General features: G+C 39.1%; 1 protein-coding gene across 1 annotated transcript; it reads left to right on the top strand.

Moving 5' to 3' along the window:
• The first annotated feature begins 293 nt into the window (after window positions 1–293).
• LOC116905806 (zinc finger protein 431-like) lies at window positions 294–1,388 on the top strand. Its single transcript, XM_032908777.1, has one exon. The coding sequence runs from the start codon at window positions 369–371 to the stop codon at window positions 1,281–1,283; it is 915 nt and encodes a 304-aa protein (XP_032764668.1). The 5' UTR covers window positions 294–368; the 3' UTR covers window positions 1,284–1,388.
• The last annotated feature ends 12,244 nt before the right edge of the window (window positions 1,389–13,632 follow it).

The raw sequence follows: 13,632 nt of genomic DNA, 5'->3' as shown, positions 1-13,632 counted from the left end.
CCTGTGAGAGCCATGTTTTAGAACTGTCCATCCATTTAGTTTTGTACCATTCAAGTATAAAAGGTATACACATTGATTAGGGGAATCAGCGTCTGTCCAAGGCCTTTTATAAGCAAATAGTCTATATTAATCCTGGTGTTCCTATGTATTTGTAGTGATTTATGCTAGTGTAGTGAGAGGAGCAGTTTATGAGACACAAGAGGGTTGCCGTGGTGGAAGAACCTGAATCCTTATACCGCATCTCTGAGATATAAAAGGTTAGACTATGTGAATTCAGTGTGAAAACCTTTCATTTGTTATTCTTATTTAATAGGGATATCATCTGCCACTCAGGATACAAGCCATTTGAGCATAAGGACTATGGAAAGATGCAGTTTACCTCTCTTTCTCCAACAACAGTTAGAGGATATATGAATAGACTTCATGAATATGACATGAATTTACAAGCACTTGGTGTTCCAACTACAGTGGGAATGCATCAACAGACTTACAATGGAGAAAAGTCTTATGAGTACCAGGAATATGGGAATTCTTTTGTTTATCCTGGTTCACTTTGCATATGTAGTGTGAATCACACTGTAAGAAAATGTTATGAATGCACTCAGTGTGGTAAAGCTCTGAGTTCTCTTCAAAGACATGAAAAAACTCATCTTGGAAGAGGAATTGATAAATGTGAGCCATGTACTGAAGGCTTTAACCATCACACGTATTTTCAAACACACAAAAGAACCAATAATGAAGAGGATACCTATGAATATAATCAATGTGATAAAGCCTTTAGATCTGATTCTTCCTTACACCAAAGACCTCATTTGGAAGTAGCACCCTATAAATATTATCAGTATGAAAAAGACTTTGCACATCACAATTGTCTTCAAAAACATAGAACTCATACTGGAGAGAAACCTTATGAATGTAATCAATGTGGTAAAGCCTTTGCAAGTCGCCATAATCTTAAAATGCATGAAAGAATTCATACTGGAGAGAAACCCTATGCATGTAATCAATGTGGTAAAGCCTTTACACTTTACACAAATCTTCGCAAACATGAAAAAATTCATACTGGAGAGAAACCCTATGAATGTAGTCAGTGTGGTAAAGCCTTTGCACGTCGAAATGAACTTCAAGTACATGAAAGAATTCATACTGGAGAGAAACCCTATGAATGTAGTCAGTGTGGTAAAAAGCCTTTTGCAAGTCGGATAATCTTCAAACACATGAAGAACTCACACTGGAGAGAAAACCTTGTTTATGTAATCAGTGTGGTAAAAGCCTTTGCATAAGCGACGTCTTCTTCAAATTCATGAAAGAATTCATACTGGAGAGAAACCCTATGCATGTAATCAATGTGGTAAAGCCTTCACACATTTTCCAAGTCTTCACAATCATAAAAAAATTCATACTGGAGAGAAACCCTATACATGTAATGAATGTGGTAAAGCCTTTGCACATCTCACAAGTTTTCACAATCATAAAAAAATTCATACTGGAGAGAAACCCTATGGATGTAAGCAATGTGGTAAAGCCTTTTCATTTCGCAGTAATCTTCAAATACATGAAACCGCTCATAAAGGAGAGAAGCCCCATGAATGTAATCAGTGTGGTAAAGCCTTTGCACATATTGTTTATCTTCAAAGGCATGAAAGAAGTCATGGAGACAAACCATATGAATGTAATCAATGTGGTAAAGGCTTTACACATTTTGGACGTCTTAAAAATCATCTGAAAAGTCATACTGGAGAGAAACCATATGAGTGTAATCAATGTGGTAAGGTCTTTGCATATCGAAATAATCTTCAAAAACATGAAAGAACTCACACTGGAGAGAAACCCTATGTATGTAATCAGTGTGGTAAAGCCTTTGCAAGTCACTGTAATCTTCAAAAACATGAAAAAACTCACAGTGAAGAGAAACCCTATTCATATAATCAGTGTGGTAAAGACTTTGTGAGTCAAAGTAATCTTCAGAAACATGAAAGAAGGCATACTGGAGAAGTAACCTATGGATGTGATTGATACGGTAAAACTTGGTTACATCAGTGTAAAGCCTACTAATATAATCAATGCGATTGATTATATAAGCCTTTGCATGTTACAGTCTTCTTCAAAGGAATGAAAAAATCCCTACTGAAGAGAAACACCACAAATCTAGTAAATGCAGTAAAACCTTGCATACCAAGCACATTTTCCCCCCATCTCCCTGGTACTCGTGTTAGTATAATCATTTCATCATCAAGGTATTGTTTTGTTTTCAAATTGTATATACATTTTCATCTAAGAATAGAGGTATACCAAACAATTTGACTAATAAAACCTATTTGAAAATGAAAATATTTATACTGCCTCCTTTTGTATGGATTATGCTAGTTTATTGAGGAATAAGTACATAAGTACTTGTTCTTAACACTTTATCAGAAATACAAATAAATCTCAGAGAATCGTTGCAGTGGTTAAAAGTGGCTGCTTCTAAGCCTAATGACCTGAGTTTATTCTCTGGGAGACCCACAATACTCATACCAGTTTTTCTCTGATTACTATATTTGGGCTGTGACATATGAAACACACACAATCCAGGACTTAGATACATTTTCTTTAAAGTGAAATAAGGGCCATTGCAGTTACTCAACTGTTTAAGGCACTTGCTCCCAAATATGACTACCTCGGTTTGATTTCTAGTACTGACATAGAGGAAATAGAGAATTGACACCTGTAAATTGTCCTTTGCTTTGCATGCGCATTTCATGGTACAGGTGCTTAAAAAAATGATGACAGTTTTTAAAGAAATGAACAAAGCAAAGAAAATAACCAAAATATTGAGAACATAGGGAACTATTTACCAATTGAAATTAATACATTGAAGCATTCTGTGGAGTGTTAATACTCAACAAAATAATTATGGTTTCTGTTTAAATCTTATGTTATTTGCCTCTGACTTAATTCAAAGATAACTCATTTTATGAATATCTCACCTGGACCTAGTGGTGTGTTTTGGAGACAGAAAAATGCATCTCTGAGTTTGAGGGCATCTTGATTCACATGGTAAGTTCCAGGACACCAATAGCCATGTAGAGTGATCCTTTCTAAAAAGAACCAAAAAGATTAAGTAAATGTAGCACATATCACATTATAGAACCTTTCCTAATAATACTCTGTACTCATCTTTATTCAATTAAACCTTTCCAGGTCCTCGCTCACATAAAGAGAACAGCGTTAGTAATGAAAATAAGCAATATGCTAAGTTCATTCACAGGAATAGAAATCCATTCAATACTTTCATGACAATGTAGCAGGAACTTTTCTTCATGTACAAGGTAGAGCAGGTAATAGGACATCTTCATCTTTTACATTATAATGACATATTTGGGTTCTGGAAAGTTGACTCAATAGTACTGCTCCTGTTGGGTGTCCAGCTTGTGTTTCCTAGCACCCACATCAAATGCCTCAGAACTACCTGTAATTCCAGGTCCAAATGATTTGATGTACTCTTCTGGCTTGTTTGGCCACCAGGTATGTAAGTGGTGTAAAGGCATATATACATTTTATATAGTTTTGTATATTACATATTTCTCAATTATAAAAAATAGCAAACTTGATAGTACTTTTAAAATTATGAACTCATTACACACACACGATTACATGTAAACTATGTAGATATGTGACTACTTATTGTAAAAGGGGCTTTATTTTTTTTAAACAAATTTGAATAGAAAATTTAAGGGTACTCTTGGAACATGGTTGTGCTTGTGTGGACACTTCAAGAATACAAGAAAAGGGTTGGAGTGATGGCTCAGTGGCTAAGAGCACTGATTGCTCTTCTAGAGGTCCTGAGTTCAAATCCCAGCAACCACATGGTGGCTCACAACTATCTGTAATGGGATCCAATGCCCTTTTCTGGTGTGTCTGGAGACAGCTACAGTGTACTTCTATATACTAAATAAATCAATCAATCAATCTTTAAAAAAAATACAAGAAAAGACTTATGACCTTAGTTTCTTTGACCTTAGTTTTTTAAACAGAATTGTTTTTGGAATGTGTTTTCTTTTTCCTAGTGTAGTGGATAAGAGTGAGTTCTCTCCAGATTAATCATTATTGCCCTTGTTATTCAATTAAATGTTTAAACTATCCTTTATATGCCTATATGATAAAACTTGTTGTTCTTAAAACAAAAATTCCAGCTGTATAGTTTCACCATATGAAGACTCAGGAGCCAGACCCTGGTGAAATCCTGCCAGCTCAGAGAGGTAGAGAAAGCACTCAGCTTACCTTCCTACTCCACCAACATCCCAGAAGAAAAAGGCTCTTTCTCCTTTTCCATGATGTCTTAAAGGCCCTTCTTTCTATTTACTTATGTTCACTCCCTGTCAGCTGGTTAGTTGCTTTACCTCTTGGATTAAGGATGTATGCTTGGGCTAGGCTATACCACAAGTACTTGTTTACAGTAGACAGAAAGCTCTAGGACCAAAGGCTAAGCCATGCCTCAGTATGACACTTTTCATACTACTGGGGTTCACAATGTGGTCAAATACCCTGCAATGCTAGTTTTCCATGTCTGGGTTCTTGTGATTGCATACAGCTCAACGTCCTGAAAACTTTACTCATATGACCTTTTTTTAACCCTGAGAATACAAAGTGTGTTGGGCCCTGAATAAAGCTGACTATTGCATGAAACTTTAGTCTGTCTCATTTGTTGGCTCCATTCTTCCAGATCTCCTCTAGAGTGGTGACAAGTGTGTCTGAACATAGATCAGAAGTTGGCTACAAAAGAGAATGGGGACTCTCACAGAAAGAGGTGAGTGAAACTAATGGGGCAGAAACTAGGGAAACCTTTGACTTTGTTGAGCTTCTGCATCATTTTTATTAAATAAACATTCAATAATTTTAAATATTAAAATCACAACCATTCAATTGCCCATAAGTTGTTTATGATTATAAACTCTGGTTTCCAGATGATGGAACTTTAGATGAAGAAGTATGGAACAGAAACTGAAGTAATATTGGACAGGAACATGAACTAGATGAAAAGCCTTCCTCAGGCTTATATGGATGATATACTGTTGGCCCCCTCCAAAGAGGAAGAGCTACCATTCCATATGTAACATGAATCGTGATATGCTACCTAAAAATAGGCATATTGCATCTGAAAAGGTACAGTGATTAGACACTAATGATTTGAAGCTACTGATTACTAGAACAACTGTTAAACTACAAAAAATGTCCATTAGGTATACTTAACTTTCAGAAATTCTTAGAGGATGTTAATTGGATACATCAGATGGTGCCTGTGCTGCCACAGTACCGAGAACTGGGCATAGGCCTGGAGGACTTAACAGAAGACAGAGACTCGGGTCATTCATGCTACTGTCGCAACCACCTCAGCCAGCAAGGAAGACACAACACTGTCGGATTCTTCTCAACAGCCTTTATTGCAGGAACACCTCATTATTGATACGGGGACCCCGAGCAACAAAGGCACCAGCCTTATATACAAAACAGGCTATGGCTATATACTTGTCCTCTAGGGATTGGTGGAGCATGAAATACCTCATTAGCATGAATATCACTCCAGCCTGATAGCTACTGGAGAAATGCCAACACATGCGCTTTGTGGGTGTTTACCACAATCGAGTACCGGATGTCGGCGCCATCTTTAGCCGCTCCTACATCTCCCTCTTTTTTGTTTTCTAAAAATGACTGGTCTAGATCAGGGTGTCGCGTCAATTTATGTCATTGCTCCTGTCTTAGGTCGTTCCTCTTCGTGACTCGGACTTACCTGTCATTGGGTTACCCTATCGCCACCAGGCCCCGTATCTTAGGTTGGTCCGAGCCCGAGGAAAGTTGCCCGTCTCTGGATACAATGACTTCACATGACAGTGACAAAATACGATCTAGGGCGAACTCTTAATTGTTTTAAAGAGGCCAGCCATATGTTGGGAGAAGCACCATTTTCAATGGCGACCATAGCTTGGTAAACAATCGCTTTGTGTCTGGCATGTTCTCGTTGTAAACGGCAGAAGAGGCATAGACATACTCCGCATCCCAAAAGGACAATGGCCCCCCAGGCAAACATGCCAGCCCATTCTTTAAAAAAGGAGAAAGCATGGGTAATCCATGAGGTGAAATCTCCAAACGTGAAAGGTTCCAATCTAGTGCTGTTGAGGACAGCAATCTGCATCAGCAATTGTCTTGATAGTTGCTCTGCTTTCATGGACCAGTTTCCTTTCAGATAATTCGAGATTTCTTTGCTCTGTTGAGAATACTGAGAAAAATTAGCTTGCAAAGGAGTAATGCATAAACCTCTAAGGAAGGAAACACAGGACAGCTGTGTCATATGTTATAGTGCTTCAATTTGTTCTTGGATTAAATCTGTCTGTTGATTAGCTAATAGAAGGACAGATGCCAAGTGGGTATTAAATTCTTCTTGTACCTCTAGTGCCACTGCGGTCCTTTCCACAATCTGATTGATAGTCTCAGCGATTTGTACTTGATTAGTCATAGCAATTGCAGCTGTGGTAGCTGCAGCAGCAGACAGCACAATAGCTGAAATTATAGCTGCCGTAATTCCAAAATCTCTTCTGGCTCTTAGTAAATGAAGTATGGGAAAGTTATCTGGATTTGCTTCCACAGGGATAGGCACAAAAGAGGGAATCTTGACCATTGATGCCATTCCAGCATTCAGCTAAATAGCAGACTACATCAGAGTTATTACAATTTAAAGCATCATCGCTTACATTAGTGCTTATCAGAAAGAAGAAAGGTGGCCTAACACATCCTGAAGCACGAACGGCAGTATCATTTGCTAAAAGGCCATTAATCTTTACATTTACTAAACTGGTTTTGTTATTTGTTCTAGCGGCGGAAATATTATACAATGTAAAGTCTTCACCCAATAATCGGGCAAAAGGAATCAGAGATGTGTATGCTCCCTGCTCATTTGACAATACCCATTGATACCAAGGCCAAAAATTATGCTTGCCAGTCTTATTTTTCCCCCAATCATACTGTACATGGGCAAGAGGAGGGGAAAATTCAAATCCCGGCAGGAATTGTTTTGCTCTATGGTATGGATTTGACATGGGGTAAAATCAGTTGGAAACTCTTGATATGGGGGGCAAGTAGGTAGGACTCTACGACAGGTAGAGTTATCCAGTGTGTAATTGCCTTGTCCCGGCCATGATGGAAAACTACAATTATGCATCCTAATTGAAGTTGTAATGTTCAACTCAGCAGAATTAATAACTGATGTGTCTTCGCTGCCTGAAGAGGCTCCTTGGATAACTTGACTCAAAGCAGCCAGAATGGTCCCAGTGCCCATATTGCTCACAGGATCTAACCAATTAGCCAATGTGGTCCTTCGCAGCCATATACAAGGCTGGGAGGAATTTTTAAGAGTAAAACATAATGTATGCAACAAAGAAAGATTAGTGGCAGTATACCATTGGGGCAATTCTCCATTTGGCACTATACAAGGAACACCACGCAAACAGGAGGTGGAGAAAAAAGTTGGCAAAACAGTAGAATTGCTATGAACTGGCATAAGTACTGGCCAGGATCTGACAATAGCCCACAGGGTGAGCGAATCAACCTGTATTACCATTCCCACTAGTAATAGTAGAGTTCGTAGTCTCATCTTCAGGAAGAGCAGAAGGCACTTTTCGAGTCAAGTGCTCAGGTACCCAAATTGGATTTTCTTGATCCTGCGGAAAAACACAAACAGCTCCCCTAGATCTTGAAATCACGGGATCTGGGCCACGCCACTCATCAGTTGAGACATCCTTCCACTTTACTTCTGCATTAGTCATAGGTGTAGGAGCAGCATGGCGATCTGCAGCAGAGCGACCATGCACATCCAAAATTAAGAAATTTAGAGTAAAAAGAGCTAAAGAAAGTTGTTCTTTAGGTGTTCAGCCGCTGGCAATTCCCTCTTTTTGTTTTTGTATAAGCTCTTTTAAGGTACGATGTGCTCTTTCCACAATTCCTTGACCCTGGGGATTGTATGGTAATCCTGTAGTATGACCGACCTGCATTGTCTGGCAAAATGCCTGAAAGGACTTTGCTGTGTAGGCAGGCCCATTGTCTGTCTTGAGACTATCGGGCTTTCCCCAGGCCGCCCATGCCTCTAAGCAATGACTAATGGCATTACGAGCCTTTTCACCAGTCATCAGACTGGCATGTATAATACCGGAACAGGTATCAACAGAAACATGAGCATATTTTAAAATTCCAAATTGAGATATGTGTGTGAAATCCATTTCCCAAAGTTTTAGCGGGAGCAGACCACGAGGGTTAATCCCCACCTGAGGAGGGTGGTGAAACTGAACACAATTCTGGCAACGTAACACCACATCACGAGCTACAGCTCTAGAGATTTTAAATTTTTGCTAAAGAGTGAAGGCAGGAACATGAAACTTTTGATGAAATTCTCTAGCGAGATCAACCGGAGCAGCATGAAAAATAAACTCTCTACGAGTACTAGCATCCACCAGGGCGTTATTGCTGGCCATGGGACCAGGCAAATTAGTATAGCTCGAATATGTTGTATGAAAAATTTATTTTTTCTGGCCCAAATCAATTTTTGTAATTCTAAAAGAATTTGACATACAGTACTAGTCGACCTAATTGGCCCTGCAATTTCAAGTGAGCGCACAGCGTTAACTACATAAGCAGAATCAGAAATTAAATTAAAAGAATCATGAAATCTTTTAAAAACTTCCAATACAATTTTACATTCTGTAATTTGGGGGGTGCCTGGACTGTATTGAATTAATACTGGTTCTTGAGAATCAACCATATAGGCACCTACACCTGTTTTGGAGCCATCTGTATAAATATCTAATGCTCCAGACAAAGGCTCTGAGGCAGTGACCTTAGGAAAAATCACTGGATGTTCAGTAAAAAATTGTAGCAAAGGATCCTTAGGATAATGATTGTCAAACTCTCCATCAAAACTACAGCGTAATATGGCCCAATCATCTATCAGGGCACACAATGTTTCCATCTGAGCTGTAGTATAAGGTATAATAATTTTCTTGGGTACAATACCAAAATGCTGAATGCAAGATTTTACACCTAACATAGCAAGCTGTGCAACGGCAGAACGGTAATATTCAAGGGTCTTATTAGGAGAAATATGGGGATAAATCCAAAGAAGCGGTCCTTGTTGCCATAGCACTCCTGTAGGCTGACAAAAGGTTCTCAGTATACACAAAAGGAGATCCTCCTTTTCCTTGTACCTTCTTAGCATTGCCTTTTCCAGTCTATCTTCTACTTTCCTTAAAGATAATCGTGCTTCCTTGGTTAGAGCACGGGGTGAAGTAAGCTGAGAATCCCCTTTCAGGATCTCATAGAGTGGTTGTAAATCTACACTGGGCATTTTAATATAGGGTCAAATCCAATTTATGCTTCCTAGTAATTTCTGAAAGTCATTTAATGTTTTTAAATAAATGAGGGGAAATACTATGAGTAATTTTTGTTCCTAAATACTCCCCCATTTGTCCCATTTGAACCTTTTCAGGTGCTATGAACAATTGATTGTTTTCAAGCACCTTAACCACTTCTGCATAGGCCGCTTTTAAGGTGTCACAATCTTTTGCGGAAAGCAATATATCATCCATAAAATGTATTATTCTTAATTTTGGGAATTGGTCACGTACAGGCTGTAAGGCTTGTCCTACATAAGGCTGACACATAGTAGGGCTATTAGCCATACCTTGAGGCAAGACCACCCACTGATAGCGCTTATCAGGCTCTTCATTATTCATAGAATAATCTCTCTCTCATAATGAGCAGCTTCTTCTTCGAGATCAGCTTTATCATCCTCACTAAGCTCTGAATCATCTAACATTCCTAAAGTCAAGGCCTTTAAAGAGGGATATATCTTATTTGTTTCTTGGTCCTGATTATCCCCTTTTTTTATCTCGGCCTTCTCTCTGTTCCTTTTGTCTCCTTTTCTTTTCTTCCTCCGGGACCTTTTCTCCTTCTGACATACTTTCTTGTTGCTCTGTGAGGATTTTCTGACCTGTCCTAACAGCCTCCTCACATCGTTTGTCCTCTAAGCAGGCACGGACCATTCACCAGAGAGGTTTGGATCCGAGCTTAAGCTTACCTTCTGTAGCTTCCCTATCCAGATCTTTCCCTAACTTGTCCCATGCTCTTAAAGTAAGAGATCCTGACACTATAAACCACGGAGCACAACAGTCGCACTCATCAAGAAAACTCAACAGGATTTTCCTTTCGATTTTAAGCTTACGCTGACCAAGAAGCTCCTGAAGAGCTGACAGGAGCGGGGTGGAGTGTGAGTTTCCCATGCTCTATGAGCTTATTTACGATCGATTTACGAGCAGGGTGGGCTGACATGTTTATTTACACACGATCTTGTGGCCCATCATTAGTGGGCTCTTCCCAGCAAATGCATTCATGCCCAGGACGGTGGCAATTCAGACAGTAACAACACCACACAAAAAGGGTAAAAGGCAAAAGTGCTAGTCTGACCCACAGGGGATCAATTGGGGAAAACAACATTGCCGTGTCCCATATACCTTTTAGCCTCTAAACCAAGGCTTTTATAGTCTCTGCTTACCTCCAGAGAACTTTATGGTCCCTTACCTGGGAGCTTACTGACGTCACCATCCTGAGGCAGAAGAGTTCTGAATCCATGAGGATGTCCTCGGGTCCCATACAGGCCACCAGCTGTCGCGACCACCTCAGCCAGCAAGGAAGACACAACACTGTCAGATTCTTCTCAACAGCCTTTATTGCAGGAACAGCTCATTATTGATACGGGGACCCCGAGCAACAAAGGCACCAGCCTTATATACAAAACAGGCTATGGCTATATACTTGTCCTCTAGGGATTGGTGGAGCATGAAATACCTCATTAGCATGAATATCACTCCAGCCTGATAGCTGCCGGAGAAATGCCAACACATGCGCTTTGTGGGTGTTTACCACAATCGAGTACCGGATGTCGACGCCATCTTTAGCCGCTCCCTACATGCTACGAGAATGCCAAAGCTTTACTGAGGTTCACAGTATATATACACCACGTCCTCTGGGTAGAAAAACCCCTGGAAGCACAATGGAAAGACAAGTTTACTTCTCAGGATAAAAACAGGAAATGGAAATGACAAAAACAAGTTTACATTCTCAGAATAAAAACAGGAACTGACTCAATGGTGTTACCGCCCATCGGCCAAAGAGCAAAGGCCAAGATGTTCTTTTCTTAAAAACAAAAGTTTCCACATTTGTCTGGAAGACTCAGCAGGGGGCAAACACTGAGGGATCCCAGGAGGGTCCGACATACATCCTACTTTAGGAATACCCAATTATTCAGTAATCATACTATTTAAAACTCTAGAAGGTCAGATGTCATTGCAAAGTCCTCAGCTATTACCTCATTGGGCAAGAAAAAATGATAGCTATTTGAATCCAGACTAAAAGAGTCATTGTTGTAGCATTTGGATTCTTTGCTGCTGCTAAACTTACTCTTTTTCCCCCACTAAACTGTCTCCTACAAGTATTATAGCACAAGAGAATAAATCTTTGGAATGGGTTTACTTACACCATAAGGGCTATGAAATGTTTACTGCCTTCCTTGCTTTTCCTATTTATTTTTTATATTGTCCCTAACAATCTGTTTAAGAGTGTTATAGAACTCTATGGATTCATTTGTAAATAACCTTGGAAGGATAAGATACCATTACCCATCTGTCCACCAATGTAATTTTCTCATTGAAACTGAATTTATGATTTCAAACCTTTCCACTCTTTTCCCATTCCACAGGCAGATAACTTATTTTATTGATGACTCATCTAATGGTGTAGGAGGGATTCAGGGTTCAGATAGTCATCAATCAATTAATACTTCTTCCTCAAGCAGGTGGAACTTTTGTTTTGATCCATCTATTATGATTAATTCGTGAATTTTAAATAACATTTTAGATTTTGTTTATGTAGTGGGATTGTTTCCAGCAAAAAAAAAAAAATTGCTTCAGTTTCTTCTTCACATCCTGTTATGCTCTCATTCTATAGGAACTGTACCATCTCCTTGAAACCCTTACATGTCCTTTGTTTATTCCTCTTACTCATGTATACTCTAACTTCCCTGTTTTTAGTGCAGAAGAAAATATGCAAAATGATACATTAACCTGCCCTCCTTTTACTCCTCCAGAATAGGAACATCAATACACTAATGCTAACAGATTTCATCTACCACATCATGCTTAGATGAACATGAAAATTGTGCAGGAGTGTCCTATTTATGCTCTCTTTCACTGTCATGATTATTAAGGTTATTCCCAGAGTTAAAAATGAAGTCAGTGAATGTCAGTCACTTTGTCCTTATACCTTCGATGCCATACCTGCATATCTGCATTGATACATATGCCGATATTTCTTTGGACTGTACCTCAATCCTGAGAGAATCCTTCCGTGGTATACTCTTCCCTTGCTGCTATGGGCATGCTTTTGTATATAAATAGATGATGAACAGCCTGTTTGTAAAAAGTTTAAGAAGTTCTTTAGAGAATGGAATACTAATCATATTGTCATTCCTTATAACTGAAAGAGCACAGAGAACATTAAAACAATTATTAAAACATAAAAAGTGGGAATACCAGGGGCATTCTTGCACTTATTTACTCTCCATTTTTAAAATTTACCACCAGGTGATTAGTGTTTAAGAGTAAAAAAACTCCATTTGTCTGCATAGCTTTCTGAACTGCCTGTAATAGGCCTATGTGGTTTGAAGAATTTGAGACTTTGATTTCCAGTTGGCTGAAAAAAATTAGGAAGGGTATGTGTCTATCATTGCTGATTGATCCAGTGAGTCATTATGGATTCCTCTTCAGTTACTCTGGCTCCCAGCCATCAAGGAAAATGGTAGAGGGCGAGGAGACAGTGTAGGTTGCTTCTCTGGAGCAGTCCTAGATGTAGTAAATGCCAGGACTTGACAAGATGATGAAACACACACACACACATATGTGTGTGTGATATATATATGTGTGTGTGTGTGTGTGTGTGTGTGTGTGTGTGTGTGTGAGTGTATGTGGTAGGGAATAAGGTTATATATTTTTGAGATAATTTTTTTCTCATACGTATATTTGAAAGTACATTTGAAATGGTTGGGGTGAGAGGGGTCCCATTACCATGGCACAGGAGAAGAATCCCACACTCTGGAGTAGGTAGCAGGTGAGAACATAGGCTATTGACTGGCAGGTATACTTATCTGGATGGAGTCTATTATCCACAAGAGGTAGATCTGAATGGGTTTCCTGTAGCTTATAAGTTTACAAAAGAGATATATTTGTTAACAATATGAACAGTCTTTAAAATGAGCTTAGGGAAGATAAAAAAAAACCTTTTGTGGAGCAAAAAGGAACAAGAAGGGGGCTGGAGAGATGGCTCAGTGGTTAAGAGCACCCAAATACTCTTCCAGAGGTCCTGAGTTCAATTCCCAGCAACCACATGGTGGCTCACAACCATCTGTAAAGAGATCCGATGCCCTCCTCTGGTGTATCTGAAGACAGCTACAGTATACTCATATATAATAAATGAATAAATCTTTTTAAAAAAGGAACAAGAAGGGCTTTTTTCTTTTGTCTAGAAGACTGCATATATATATATATGTATATATAT

The sequence above is a fragment of the Rattus rattus genome, chromosome 1, assembly GCF_011064425.1.
Source record: "Rattus rattus isolate New Zealand chromosome 1, Rrattus_CSIRO_v1, whole genome shotgun sequence".
Classification (NCBI taxonomy): Eukaryota; Metazoa; Chordata; class Mammalia; order Rodentia; family Muridae; genus Rattus; species Rattus rattus.
The sequence above is the reverse complement of the archived record's forward strand: the minus strand, read 5'-3'. Positions and strand labels throughout refer to the sequence as shown.

Coding starts and splice junctions, on each gene's coding strand:
- LOC116905806 (XM_032908777.1), top strand. CDS start 369: ATGCAGTTTACCTCTCTTTCTCCAACAACAGTTAGAGGATATATGAAT.